The sequence below is a fragment of the Gymnogyps californianus genome, chromosome 4 (assembly GCF_018139145.2).
Source record: "Gymnogyps californianus isolate 813 chromosome 4, ASM1813914v2, whole genome shotgun sequence".
NCBI lineage: Eukaryota > Metazoa > Chordata > Aves > Accipitriformes > Cathartidae > Gymnogyps > Gymnogyps californianus.
In genome coordinates this window covers 10,552,123-10,567,135 of record NC_059474.1, presented here as the reverse complement: position 1 = coordinate 10,567,135, position 15,013 = coordinate 10,552,123, and the positions used below count along the sequence as shown (strand labels likewise).

At 38.3% G+C, this 15,013-nt stretch overlaps 1 protein-coding gene across 2 annotated transcripts in view; it reads right to left on the bottom strand.

Annotated features, from left to right (window-relative positions):
• Positions 1–7,356: 7,356 nt before the first annotated feature.
• GRK4 (G protein-coupled receptor kinase 4) overlaps positions 7,357–15,013 on the bottom strand; it is a 39,562-nt gene continuing 31,905 nt past the window's right edge. For both annotated transcript variants that reach the window (XM_050895576.1, XM_050895577.1), the window contains 6 exons: positions 14,416–14,505; positions 13,655–13,863; positions 12,687–12,824; positions 11,921–12,058; positions 9,582–9,704; positions 7,357–8,031 (listed from right to left, as the gene is read on the bottom strand). In XM_050895576.1, the coding sequence (XP_050751533.1) occupies positions 7,978–8,031; positions 9,582–9,704; positions 11,921–12,058; positions 12,687–12,824; positions 13,655–13,863; positions 14,416–14,505 (752 nt within the window). In that variant the 3' untranslated portion in view covers positions 7,357–7,977. The remainder of the gene's footprint in view (positions 8,032–9,581; positions 9,705–11,920; positions 12,059–12,686; positions 12,825–13,654; positions 13,864–14,415; positions 14,506–15,013) is intronic.

Here is a 15,013-nt window from a genome sequence, read left to right as displayed (position 1 = left end):
GTCCGCTCCGCCCGCGCCGGCGGCACCGACCCGCCCCTCCTCCCCGCCCTCTCACAGGCGGCCGGCGGCGCCCGCTTTCCTCCTCACGGGCCCGACTCTTCTTCTCCTCCTCCTCCTCCTGGCCCTTCTCTCTCGCTCGCCCGGCGCGCTCAAGCCAGCCGAGACGCCGCCGCCAGCTCACACCGCGCCGCGCCGCCCGTCACTGCCGCAATGAATGAGGGAGACGCCGCAGGGCGCCGTGAGCGCTCCCCACCTGCCCCGCCGCCATCTTGAATTCGTCCCATCAGTCCCCACTCCGCTGCCCAGCCCCCGCCCCCTTCCTGGGCTGCCCCGCCCACCCCGGAGCAAGGTCCTAGTCCTGGGCTCAGCCACGCCTGGCGCGCATGCGCGGACCACAACCCCCGGCCTGGTGTCACGCGCTCCCTTACGTACATACACACAGGCACGCGGCTAGGTAGGGGGCGGGGCAGCAGGTAGAGCGACAAGCCCTCTGTCCAATCAGAAAGAGGCCCCCACCCCTTCCCGAATGTGGATCAGGCCTACGCCAGCGCGCGAGGAGGACCAAGGGTGCTCCCGCCCCGCGGCTGAGCGGGGAGGGGGCGCTGGGTCCTAGAGCCCGCCGGCCGGGAGGCGACAAGTGTCCCGACCCCGGAGCGATGGCGGTACGTGGTTTGTCTTCGCACGGAGAGCGGCATGGCCCGAAAAACAGCCCTCCGAGGGGAAGCCCCACTCCCACCCTCGGCTCCGTACGTGGCAGGGGATGTTCCAGCGCTCCTCTTTCCTCGGGAGCGAGACGGCAGCAGATGCAGCAGGTCCTGCTACCCCTCCAGGGCGCCGAGCACCCGCCTCGCGGGCCCTGTAAGAACCTGAAACTGCGCAAGTGGGACCCAAGCTCTCATCGTAACCCATCAACATCCCCAGTAAAGCGAAAGCACACGCTCCATATGCCTATACATCAAGTATGCGTTAACAGGTAGGCCCTACAGCTCCCCCACTCGCATTTCCAGCAAGCCCACTTAGCGCACAGGTGCTTGCCAAAGGCGCTACCGGCATTTCAGTTTTATTTTAGGCTGCACGCAGAAAAGAGGAAACACTTACAGGAACAGGACACTTAAAACTTGGCAACATACCCGCTAGCCTTTCACCACTCCTCTGGTGATTCTGGACTTGCTTTATCAGAGGATACTTTTTGCACTCTTAAAGCACATATTAAACATACAAGAGAGACAGTATACAATGTTTAAATTGTTGATTCTATTACTAAGCACTTAATTAAAAAAAAATCAACAGTATTGTGAACTTGCCAATTACAACCACTGGTTTTAATATATCTAGTTGCTGATACACATTTTAAATGACAGCTGATAAGAACTGGCAAGTCAACTTATATCCTCAAACATATGAAATGGGTTCCAGCAATGGAAATGGAGAACGGCTCTTGGAACTTTTAAGAAAAGAAATTCCCAGTAATGACTTAACATGCAACTTGGTTATTGCTAGCAGGGATGGACAAAAGAAGCAAAGCTCATGTCTTTGGATATTCAGACCAATATAAGTCATGACAGAACCACCTTACTGATCACATTCTTGCCAAACAATTCAGTAAAACAGTTCTCTGCCAGTTAACTTTATTAGCATGTTAATAAAAGAAAATGAACCATTTGAAACATTCCTCTGAAAGTAAACCTGTCTACAGTACTGAAAGCAATTCAACTTATAGCAACCCCCCTATTTCATTATAAATGTGTAACAAAATCTGAGCTTTTAAGGTAAAAAGAATATTTTTCCTGATTATTTTATGATAAAGCTTGCAGCGGGTTTTCTCTGGAACATAGGGACGATCATGAATTTTTTATTTAGCAAATGATACATGAAGGAAGATGACAGCGTAGCTGGAATGCTGCATACACTACGTGATAATTGCATGTGCCACTCCACACTTTGAAATAAATTTAAGCACATTAAAAAGAGCATAAGCTCTTATCAAAGATTAAACAAGCCACCAACCAAGTCAGTCTTTGCAAACCTGTTTTGAAGCTTTAGATCAAAATGTGTGCCAGTCCCCTAAGGGCTGCTGACTCACCGGCAGGAATGCCAAGGCAATGCCTGCCCACAAGCACACTCCTCTTTGTTCTCCTTGTCTTTCCCAACTGTGCTGGCAGTGCAAGCCCTCTGGCTCGTTAACCACGAGTTGGGGTAAATGGAAGAGAACTCAGGGATATCAGGTTTTTCTTTGGCGAGTACCTTATCAGTAGGTTCTCCCAATTCAAATTTACTGATCCATGGTTTTGCATGTATCGTGTCACTGATCCTGTTCAAATAGCAGCCCCACAAACAGCTGCACTGGCAAAAATAAAGTGATGTAAAACTGGCAAGGGGCAAGAACAAGCAGCCAGGGCTAGAGAACAGGCATTTTTGTAAAGCCATTGTTACCACAAAGAAAAATGAAGTCACAATCTCAACGGAGTAACAGTGAATACCTAAAAGGTTGTATGTAATTTAGTGGATGACGATGAATTCATCTCAACCTCCAGGAGAAAAAAAAGAAGAAACATGCTTTTACCCTGTCTATAAGACAGACATGAACATCATGAACGTGGAAAGGCTTCCTAAACACAGGCTACCTAGGCACAGGTTACCTCTTGATTTAATGTTTTTAAGAACAGGTTGGACAAGCACATCAAGAATATTTTTCGCTCCGTCCCGGAAGTCACACTTAGGCCAGCATTTCTGCATTTCCACGACCAATTCAGCAGATAGTTGGTACCAGCAGATAGTTGGTACCGCTCAAATAATCCAATAGACTTCACGAGACTGCTGGCCCATGTAGTTTCAACATATGCACAGATAATCTGCAATATGCCATAGCACGGTTATGTCATTGTTAAAGTCACTTAATTTGAAGCTGTTTTGTATAGTAATTGAGTGCTTAGCCCTTCAACTCATGTCATAAGATTACAGTGAAAGCCTTTGCATAAACAGGGCAAAATGTTGAAAATACAAGCAGCCTGCTGTTGAAAAGTATTTGATATAAAAACCCACAAATCCAACTAACACCAAGGTATAAATTCTCTCAAGGAGAGTGAAGTCTGGTTAGTTTCCTTTGGCGATAGTATAAAATTTAATATGCGTGATAAGGCTGATGATTACAGCTACTATTGACCAATCTTGCCTTCACATTCATAGTACTATCACAGTAAATGTGTTAATGAAAAACAGCCCATCCCAATAATTCTGTCTTTTCACACAGAAATTTATGTAGAAATCAAGATTCAGACCATGAGATAAGGTATCAATTGAGCAAATACAACAGAGCTAGGACACTTTTTCCTGGATCTGACAATCTTACATCGGTGAAGAACTTACAGCATGTAATACACATTTTCTGCTTCAACAATTCGCGATTTTTTTTTTTTTCCAAATTACAATTTTTTTTTTATCTATCCTGGCTACCATGATAGACATGGTAAATAAATCACATTAGACAGTAATACATGTGGTTGAGATATGCGGCAGTGTTTTGCTTTTATTTCAGGAATAACAATGCTAGAACATCCAGGAAAACAGCTCATACAAGAACAGTTCAGTGGTTTGGAGATACTGGAACTAAACACATCACATTTAAAAGTCAGCTTCACTATACTTTGAAAGAATTCTGGTGTTTCGGACACATGTGGAAGATGAGCAAAAGTTACCTACATCTCATGTGCAAAACTTAAGTTACACCAGAAGAACAATTATGAAATAAAAAAGAATTGTATATTCAGCAGAAGAGACATCATAATCACCAAAATGAGCCAGGCAGGTAATTCAAATCAAAGTAAACATAAATTTAGCTTAAAGATGCTTTTCATTAATTTTTTTATTTTAATTCAATTTTTTGAGTATTTCCTAAAGAGAAGTATTTTCTGAAAATCTATACTAAAGTGAAGGTGATAATTCCAATGTTAAATTAGTGTAAAACTAAATTGTAAACCAAAGCAAAATAATATTACTTCTGTTGACTTATTTTAGTAACTTGTAAACAAGTATTCTCCGTTTGTACAAATGGCAATGAGAAATTTCTTATATCAGTATTGTTTGAAAAATAATTGAAATGCACTATAAAAACGGATTTTTAGTTGTTTTTAATAGCTTCTATCATTGATTTCTCAAATTAGTCATAATTTTATTCTGAGATGGAGATAATTCTCTTTCATAATCAAAAACCTTCAGATCTATTGTTTTAAGAATGATTTGGAAAAAAGAAGACATACAACATCTTCTATTAAAGGTTAAGATCTGTCAGTAGCACTCTGTTATGGAAATACCACAGGTTTTTTCCTATTTATTATTATACAGTAATTGTTTTTAAGTGCTCATTTTTTCAGCTGAGACTGTTTTGTTGTTGTTATAATCCAGAAACATAACACCATCTCTATTATGAACACTACACCTCTGGGGGGGGGAAAAAAAAGCTAACAATTTTTTTTATAGAAAGACAACAACCCTGAGGTATGAAGATTCTATTCTGTTGGTCACAACATTCAAAAGCATTAAGTAAACCAATAAGATACTGGTACATTGTTTCACAGTTTCTAAATTTTGAGCTAAATATAGATTCATGAGGTATGCACAAGCAGACATTAAGACTTACATACACAAATGCATGGCAACGCAAGTCACAGAAAAGGAGGGTTGATCTCATGCAAGTAACTCCATGGAATTCCATAGATCTTTCCATATCTTGCACCAGTAGAACAAAGCAGTCAGGCTGTTGGATTGTCTCACTGCTATTAAAGCCTTCTAACACATGGATCTAGAATCTGAATTCATGGAGGTGTAATGAAGTCATACTGAATGACAAGAATTTACCTTGGCTTTTTTTTTTTTTTTCTTAAAACAGCTTCATGGAAATAAAAGGCTACTTAACCAGTAAACACAACACAACCTGCTGCCTTCCCCCTTCTTTGTCTCAGTTGTCCCCTACAAAAATCAAGAGCAAAGTTCATATTAAATTTATCACACCACAATATTTTGCTGTCAGGTGTTCTCCCCTCTCCTTACCCTTTCCCCGCTTTCAAAACACATCTCCAAGCTACTAATACTCCAGTAAAGACATTTAACCAATGTTAGTCACCTTAGATTAAACAGCATAACATCTTAATCTCCATGTACCGTATAAGGAGAGTTATGCTGATCCTTCCAGTTCCTTGTCTTTTCTAATTCATTAGGGGATTCACATTAGATAATATCTAGTCATTATTATGTGGTTATATTTCTAGCCAAAAGGGACAAATTTATAGCAGAAAAATGCCACCTTGAGCCTACTGGGGGAAAAAAACAAACAAACAAAACTCCCAAAAGCAACAGAATTTAGGTCTTAATCCTGCAAATATGTAGTTACTCAAAACCAATTCAATAGTATTATTCAGAACATAAGGAAAAACTTGTGAGATGAAACTAAATAAAGCTTCATAAAAACAAACAAATCCCCCACTTTTTTTGCATGGTGGGAGTTCCTTGCCCAAAGAAGCGGATATATAAATAACCACTTCTTAGGAACAACTTCCCTTTTCATCTAGCCTTTTTTCTTCACAGATCCCTGGAGAATAAGTGTTAAGTCTCAGCACTCCAAAATAGAGGAGCTGATTTTATTTATTTATTTTTTTAAGTTAAGATCCCTCCCCCTCCAATATGGAAAGAAAATTTGAAATACATAATAAACAGACTTTCAGATTTTTTTTAATTTGTTAAAGCCAATTCCTGTATTTTCTTCATAAAAATTACTCAGCTTGTGTCCATGGTATTCCTGCCCAAATTTCAAGTTGGTCTAAGCAGGCATTAAATCCAGACTGTCACGCCACGTCTAGTGTTAAGACAGTCACCTTTGCCACAGAACAGCAAACCTAAGATCTTAAAAAATTAAACACCTTGATCAGAGAAACATGATGACTTCTCCAACCAGGTAGGTATTTATAAAACACTTTTGTTACTTCCCTATTTCTCCATTCCCATCTTTTTAGAGTCCTTCTATTATTGTGGTACATAATAAAGAGGGTCAGGTCAGACTATGCCAGCTCCTTGTCTCACATATAATGTTTCCAGCCAATACCCTTAACTTCAGATATTTCTCCTTCTGTCAAGCCTCCCATCCCTTCACTACTGCATCAGAGTATCTTCCAGTAATTCATTCAAACTCTCCCTCTGCCAATTTCTCCCTTTGTACTTTCTACGGCAGTCATTTTGCTGTCCTCTGTGCTGTTTTAGACATCAGGAAAAATGCGCTGAAAACACCGGAAGAGTCTCATTCCTCATTTCTGTGGCACATTAGCCAAGAGGAACAATTTCAGATAGACACCAGCTCAGCCCCAGTAGGATTCTGTAACACACTGGTTTTCCAACTTTTTTCAAATTCTAACCCATTAAAACAATTGTCACTAGAGACAAAATACTGTGAAATAAAACCTGACGATAGGCTTGAGTATCAAATGTATCTTTTGAGTTTCTCAGAAGCAGCTTAAGTTTCTTCCAGTGGGTCTGCAGATCACAAGCAGAAACCTATTTGAGGTAGAGGGATATTCAGTTACTCTGTGTGTATATAATACATGTGTGGTCTGGTTGGCGCCCTAGAGATTTGGGAGGAAAAAAAATGCATGCTCAGTGGAGACGAATGTTCAGAATACAGAACAAAATACATAACAAAAGTCATGTCTCCAGCTCCAAGAGCATTCCATTATATTTCAAGTCCCTAAGTCAAATTTTGAAACCAGAAGAGGCTCTTAATCAAATGTGTTCCCTAAATTCATTCTCATACACAGATTAATAGTTTTACTGGAAACTTCACAAAATAAAAAGAAAGTCTAGCATACTTTGAGTGCAGAAGAATGGAAGTTTGACAAGCTTTCAAGCAGCTGGAAACAGTTTTACTAATGAACATCAGGTAATCATAACTAAAACTTCAATACCAGTTCCACATCTGCGTTAAGCAAGCATTAAAGGCAGGTTTTAATGTTTAAGTTTTTAAAGGTTATAAGGAAAGATTATTTACATAATTAAATTTGATACTTAATACTACCTTGTACTTCCCTCAATGGCAGTGATCGCTGTCAACCCTACAACATTGTGTATTACAACATAATAAGTAGAGAGGAGGTTAGTAAGAAGAGCCCATGCTTTGTTTTTTAGCCCATTATAAAACTATAACATCCTACATTGAGTTGTAAACAATTTCATTTACAGAAAAAAATAAAAAGGTGTCCCCACAGGTAAAAAGAAATCCTTTTAGTAAAGACAACAAAGTACTCAAAATACAGTTACAAAATTTTGGCATAGGCCTACTTGCATGGTCCATGCCAAAAAACTGTATGGAGAGGATGTGTAGGATGGGTAGAAAAGAGAAGAATGGGGTAATACAGTTTGTTACAGGATTAAGCTAAATGTTCAGAATTCCTTATATATAGAAATACAGAAAGACATTCTACAGAGCCAGATAGTAAAGAGCAATTCGTAATAGCTGGCCACAGTGCACTGAATTCCTTTTTTTCCTTAGCATTAGAGAGATACATTAGGTAATAGCACTGCCATGCTGCCGGATAATACCGGAATTATGAAATTTATCAGTACAGCAATTTTACTGTTAAGAAAACTGCTAATAAAGATCCTAATGAACAAGAAGAGTTTTACCAGGAACATAGAAAGTCAAGTTACATTGATGCCATAGATATTATCTCTGTGCTTTAAAAACCTTTTAGTATTTCTAGATTCATTCCACTGGGGAAAAAAAAAAATCAAATACATACAGAAACACACTCACTCAAATGGCACTCATTGCTTTTTGTACAATTAAGCTTTAGTGAAAATATACATCTTAAAACAAATGAAGTACAAATGTACAAAAATCCTTGAACTCAGATAAAAAATATATATAATACACTTTGCTACAGAGATATAAAACATTTAAAGTTTGCTCATCCTTTCTGATGAGAGTATAATGATTTAAAGTCTGGAGGACTCCTGCTCATCATCACTGCAATCAGATTTAAAGCAGACCTGCAAGAGAAGACAAAGAGACAATTCAGCTGCAGGACTGACACTATTGCTAGTTTCTGTGTTTTATGGGGCACAGAAAGGCTAGGGGCGTGGAGTGGGGGGGAGTTTCCAGCACATTTTACTCCATACTAACTAAATGCTTTGGGAATATCAAAGGAAACCACAACCCAACCCCAAATCTCAAGTCATTAAAGTTTCATTTAACCTTAAGTTCTTTCCTTCTTTTAACTTCACAGGACAATTAACTGCAGTCTTACTACTTCAAAACCAACTGAAGGCTCTCAAGCTGTATTAATTTTTTTAGGACTCTTTCTCAATACATAGAACCATATCTTGGGACAGTATGAACCCTGCTGATTCAGCTGGAAAAGACGACAGTAAGACACAAGCTTTAACTTCAGCTATGTGAGATTATTAGTACACTTAACCATTCCTTCTATTCCATTACTGTAAGTGGGGGAAAAGTGAATTTGAAAAGGTGAACTAAAAATGACAGTACTATTATACCTTCCATTAGCATTGTACCATTTTAGAGAGGTGAATTACCAGCTGATGACAAAAAGTATCACCATGCAATTTTAATACATGGCCCTGTTGTGGCTACTTAATGATATGCTCCTAGCAATTTTAAAATTCCATTTCTGCTTGAAAGCAAAAAGTAGTTTCTACAGAAGTGTTCTCTGCTGGAAAATACTCATGCTTCTCAAGGTAATTCCACTCTAAGTGCAGGCATACTGAGCAAGCAGAATTGTGTACAACATCTTCAGCTGAAAACCTTTACAAATAGCCTACTTCTCATGACCTATAAACAAGCGCAATACGCCACATATCTTTTAAGTGGTAAATACTCAATTCATACACCTCTAAATGTTACTAAAGAGTAGAAGTTATGTGTGTAAGAAAAGGCTATGCATTATCAGCTATGTAAACATATATTATGTTGTCGTTTTGGTAAAGGCATTAAACTACCCAAGATATTTTAACATTTGTTTCATGACACTTCTTCACACTCGTTCATTTAGAGGATATTTTTACTTATTTGCTTAATACACTAGATTCATTGAGAGCCCAACTTCCCAAATGAGCGAATCCTAGGAGTTGCATTGCTCCACCACACTCACTTCTGAGTTCATTAGTCAATTTTATTTCAGTTTTTACAGAGAGGGCCTCAATTATCTCTGAAGTCATCCCCCCAGAAGTTTTTATAAAAAACTGGCAAAATACATAAGGAGCAAGAGCCAAATTAATATCTTTAGGAAAGGAAGATTTATAGCACAGCTGTTAACAGCACACACTACCTTTTCCCCAGGTAACAGCTAGCAGACACTAGAGGAAGACAGAATGCTGAGGGAGAAAAAACTCCTGGAGTTACAGAGATTGCCACAGTTTCTGAAATGCAGTGCAGGGGCAAAGCCATAATAAATCAGGTTTCATTAGTTTCAGTATTCAGTGAACAACTTGTTTTTCCTATCACAAAATAATATAAAAAATTGAATGGATGTTAAGGTCTTACTGGTAATTTTCTTATGAAAGAAAAGAAATATCCTTACCTCTCCACTAAAAAGTCTGTGAAAGAAGCCTCTCTTTGGTTTAGGAGACCTCTCTCTCTCTGGTGACACAGTACCATCAGTTTCATATGCATTGATATCTTCAAAGCATCCCGTTTCAATCATCTTTGAAACATATGAAATATAAATGAAATATCCATACAAGCCTCTCAAACAAGTTCCATGTATTATCTATTTACTCTGGCTGGGTACTCCTAACAACTTACAAATTCATTAGCCAAACTACAACACTTGCAGAGCTCCATGAAGGAAGGCACAAAGTCTACATTAACTCTCCTTGTGCACTCAACAAACTAAACAATAGTAATGAGAGCACTATCATGCACGGAAGTACTCAGATGCTCCCTTGCTTTGGTAAGGCATTTCTTCTGCCCATGAGGCAATAAGCAGAAGGTTTTAGAACCAGAAATCGATTTTCCTTTCATCTATTCTGCTCATTTCAGAGCAGTCTAGCCTAACAAATATAATATCTCTATACCCTGGACTGAACATAATTAATAAACATGACATTAAGTAGGAGAAATGATTATTCTATGCAGTACCTGCATAGTATTGGGGAGATACTTTTTACAAAGGGGACGAATTGCACTCTTGGGGTAAAGGCAGCTGATGTCTCACCACAGTAATTTAAACATCATTCTGGTGCTTTGGGCAACCATCTATCAAAACACAACTAACACATACCATAATTAGAAATAAGGCAGAGATAGAGAAGGTAACACTTTGGGGGGGGGGTGGTATATATATAGATATAGATAGATAGATAGATAGATAGATATAATGAACACTAGTCTCTGGAGAGAAGCAAGAGATTTTGAAATAATCTATGTTTGTGTACACAGAAAACAAAAGAATTAAAAACATAATTAGAGGGTGCAGAAAGGGTAGCAGAAAGGGTAGCACAAAGAGTAAATGCCAAAACGTAACAAACAGGCATGCTCAGAAGGGGGAGGGTGGCTAATGCCCACATGTAGTTGGCATTTATCGGTGAGTGCCACTAATACACATCTACCATAATGGGCATGCAACCAAGTGAGTATACCTTGTAGAGGGAGGGGAGGCATAAAGAGGAATAAGAAGAAATGCGGTCTGCTTCTGTTGTAAACCATGACACGAGGTAAATTATGGGAGAGGAGGAGGAATTCTTAAGAGACTGAGAGCAAAGATTTGAGGGAAAGCTCAGTAACATAAATTAAAAGAAAAAATAAGCACAAATGTAAAATGAATTCTGCACAGTTGTTCCTTGAAGAGAAGGAATTACCATCACCACAACTGCACAACTACTTTCAACTTTATCCCTCTATGTGGGGTTAGAGTTATTAAGCTGCAAGTGCATTTCTTAATGACTGGATCATATTCTGAAGTTCAGAATTACAACATAGCATAGCAAACATTTATTTCTCCAACAGCCTAAGGTCTACGTCAAATGACACCTTTCAAATCTCCTTCTTAATGTAATGCAAAAAAAACCAAAAGGGAAACAAACGGGAATGTACTTTTTTCTCTGAGTTGTTCAGAAATTGCTCATCTTTTGTGTTCAAGCTTTAAATAAAACAAAAAAAATCATACTGGGAAAGAAACTACACTAGTAGAATTCAAGACAGTACTAATTTCAGGAAGTTATGAACATCTTATAATGGGGGCAGGCATTCATAACAAGAACTACAATTTAAAATAATTTTTACTGAGTGCCTTTCCTGAAATAAGAAAGAAGATTTGAATTTCCTAAACACAGACTGAACTGCATGCAGAGGTAGCAAAATTCTAGAATTGTATGCGGAATACTAGAATACTCTTTGACTAGGCAGATAAAAAGCTTTAAGAGAAAGTCTGACTCAACCAATATTGAACCGTTTGTTTTGAAACCTTAGAAAAGGTGAATCTGCAGTTCTGTATTACTATGTCACTTGGATACTCTATTGATATATAGGCATGATACACAAACAGCTTGCACTGCGCCTATTTGCTTTTGAATACTTTCGATAGCATTCTATCCCTCTCCTATGAACAGCAATATTGAGTAACATGTGATAGAAGAACAAGGAAAATGTGGTCATACTGGGGCTAAATACTGTCCTGCATGCTGTATCTATGATAACAAGATGCCAGATTCTATTTATGCAAATTTACCATAGATCTCAATTTTTAGCAAGTTGTTTATGTTTTGGGAAAAAACTTTTTCTGAAGTCTCTCAGCAAAGAAGTCTAAACCAGAAACTTCTTTACATCTCACAGAGAAAGTTAATACTATAATTATATCCCTTATTAAATCTTCTATATTGCTGTGCTAAAGAAAATAATCTTTTCTGAAATATACAATACCTCGTTTTGCCAAGGGATTGAGACACAGCCCGTAACAAATTTGGAATAGAAGTCATCATCTGTAGTATCCAGGTTCACTCCTTTTACTGTTGAGAACTGCTCTATGTCCAGGACATCTTTACAATATACGGCACGTGGCTGCAGTACAATACAAGATTGCTTCATTAAGGTTTTGGGTTTTGGTTTAGGGAGTTTGTGGGTTTTTGTGTTTTTTTTTTTTTTTCTTTCCTAGATGAGCAAAGGGGGAGCAAAATGTCTGCAATTTTATATTTCACATTGCTGATCACCAAATTACGCTATACTACAAAACAAAAAACTTAAAAGACTCTCTTCATAAGGCACCTAAGCAATTCCATCCATTCTGCAAGTAACAGAAAAGAAATATCAAAACCAGAAACAGCATGCAACTTCTCTGGATTTCTTAATGGTTGTCATACTTCACTCATCTTCTGTTACCCTCCTTTCAACTCCAGAGTAATTTATTCAAAGCTCATCTTCATTTGTTCAGCGTCTGAGCTATGGAAGTAGACTTTTAAGGGCTAAGAAATCAGCTACAAAGCTCCCTAGAGCAATACCACTATTGTAAATTGGTTTGTGATCTCAGATGAAATGCCACAAAGCGAGTAGCTATCAATAGCTACAATGGCATTCTCCTGCCAATTTAACTAACTTTAAAGGTTTCTCTGGAGTTCACATGATTGGTGACATAGAATTATGACAGTTCTTGCCTTTTTAGATACTAATCAAATCTGTCTCACCTACTTACATCTGGCAAGAATGGAGGTTCTAACATGTTAGCTTCCAGCCTCTTGAAGTTAATATTCTTGAAAATAGGATGTTGCTTTACAATAGCAGCTCCATCTTCAGTGCAGCCCAGTCGTTCCCCTGGATTTTTAGCAAGTAACTGCAAAGATACAGAACAAAAGGTTGACCCAGTGATATAATCCCACAATTAAAATAAATAAATAAATAAAATCTATATACAATGTCTTTCAATAAGTTTATTTTGTCACGTGGCCTTTCTTTAGATGAAATTCATCATGGTATCAAAATGAACTGGAAACCCAAACTACAACATTCTGGGAGCAAAAAGATTTTCAGTAGACAAAAGAATCCCTGAAAGCAGACCATTTGAAGATTATACCCAAAGTTATATGAAAATATTTTAATTAATGCCATGCTGAATAGATTTTACAGTAAAGACTTTGCAGTAGACTGTACTTTCAGGAAATACAGTCTTTTTTTCCAATGGGCTTAAGTAAAGCACATATTTTGCATAAACTAGTAAATAAAACTTTTGAACCTTTCTGTATAGACATACCTCATTACATTTAAGAACATGCAAGACAAAAAAAAGCTGTTCTCTCGTACAGACTCTTTTAGGCAAGGAAACTAGTATACTACTTTGCCATTTCTCCCCATGCAGTATCAAAGTTGAGCATGCTATTGTACTCCATCTATAATTACATATGGTCTAAGGAGTACTGGACCTTTTCATTCACGTGACGAAAAATCAATTTATGCAGCCTTCCTTCCTCTTGAAAAAAGTTCTGAATTCTCAAAGTTTGATAATTGAACAATTCATGGACAATCACAAACTTCCATTTGAACCAAAGAAAGATTTAAGAACTCCAGTGTTGAAAAATTTTCAATAGAAGATGTTAAAATAAAGTAGTTCATCTCTTAAAAAGGATTAGAAATTTAATTTTCAAACCTCTACATCTCTTCACCCACCATCCTGCAGATGGATTTTGCCTCCTCTGAGAACTTGTCTGAATACGTTTCCTGGTCTTCCTTTACTCTCCGGTCAATCTCATCCCGTTTGACCCTTTCCTTATGCTTCCTGAATGGAGACTGTCCTTCAATCATTTCATAAATCAAGCACCCAAGACCCCACCAATCTGGGCTGAATGTATACTTTTCGTTTTTGAGCACTTCTGGAGCTACAAAACAAAAACAAAGAAACCCCCATGACAATTCACTTTAAATTGACTCATTAAATATTGGAAAAACTCTCAGGTACTCTTTTGGTTCTGTGCAGAGATCTTTGCGTAACTCCTCTGTACTTTGAAGAAACATTAATTTCTACAGCGAGGACTCTGTTCATATCCAAGAGAAGCACTTAAGTTCTTTAACACTTAAGATCAGTATTGTTTACAAACTGAGAATGAAGTTTTTCCAAAGCATGGAAAGAAATGTGTTGTCATAGTAATTCGTCTGCTTACCTGTGACCCTAAATCTCTTTGAACCTCAAAAAAATTAGGTGCTTTCTTAAAGTTCTACCTAAAGCTAGAATTTCCAGAGTTAAGTTTTCAAGTTTATCAGTAGGCTTATAATTGACTACTAACATCTACCACCGCATATTGTAACCTTTCTTCCCACAAAATGTCTAGTAACTAATCCAGACCCAATATAGTTCTTTGGACAAGTCATTCATATATTCACAGAAGCAAATTTTCTGGTAAAACGTAACTAGCAAAGGATACTTTACATACCCATGTAACCAACAGTCCCAACCCGTCCTCGGACTGTTTCTCCTTCTGGAATCTGCACAGCTAATCCAAGATCTGAAATTCTGATATGTCCTATTTATGTTAAAATAAATTATACATAGTTAGCAAATAATAAAATATCATCACTTTTGAAACAAAAAATTTCTGTAGCATACCTCATCAAAAAAACACCCCAAAACATCAAACATTCATATACTCATAGCACTAAGTTTATTTAACTTAACTAGAAAGGAGTGATTTATCATTATTCAACTCTTCCTTAAATACGTTGTCCTGGTTTCGGCTGGGATAGAGTTAATTTTCTTCCTAGTAGCTGGTATAGTGCACTGTTTCGGATTTAGTAAGAAAATAATGTTGATAGCAACAACTAAAACCAGCAGTGTGTTAAGCAGTGTTTGTACTAAGTCAAGGATTTTTCAGCTTCTCGTGCCCAGCCAGCAAGAAGGCTGGAGGGGCACAAGAAGCTGGGAGACGACACAGCCAGGACAGCTGACCCAAACTGGCCAAAGGGATATTCCATACCATATGACATCATGCCCAGTATATAAACTGGGGGGAGTTGGCTGGGAGGGGCGGATCG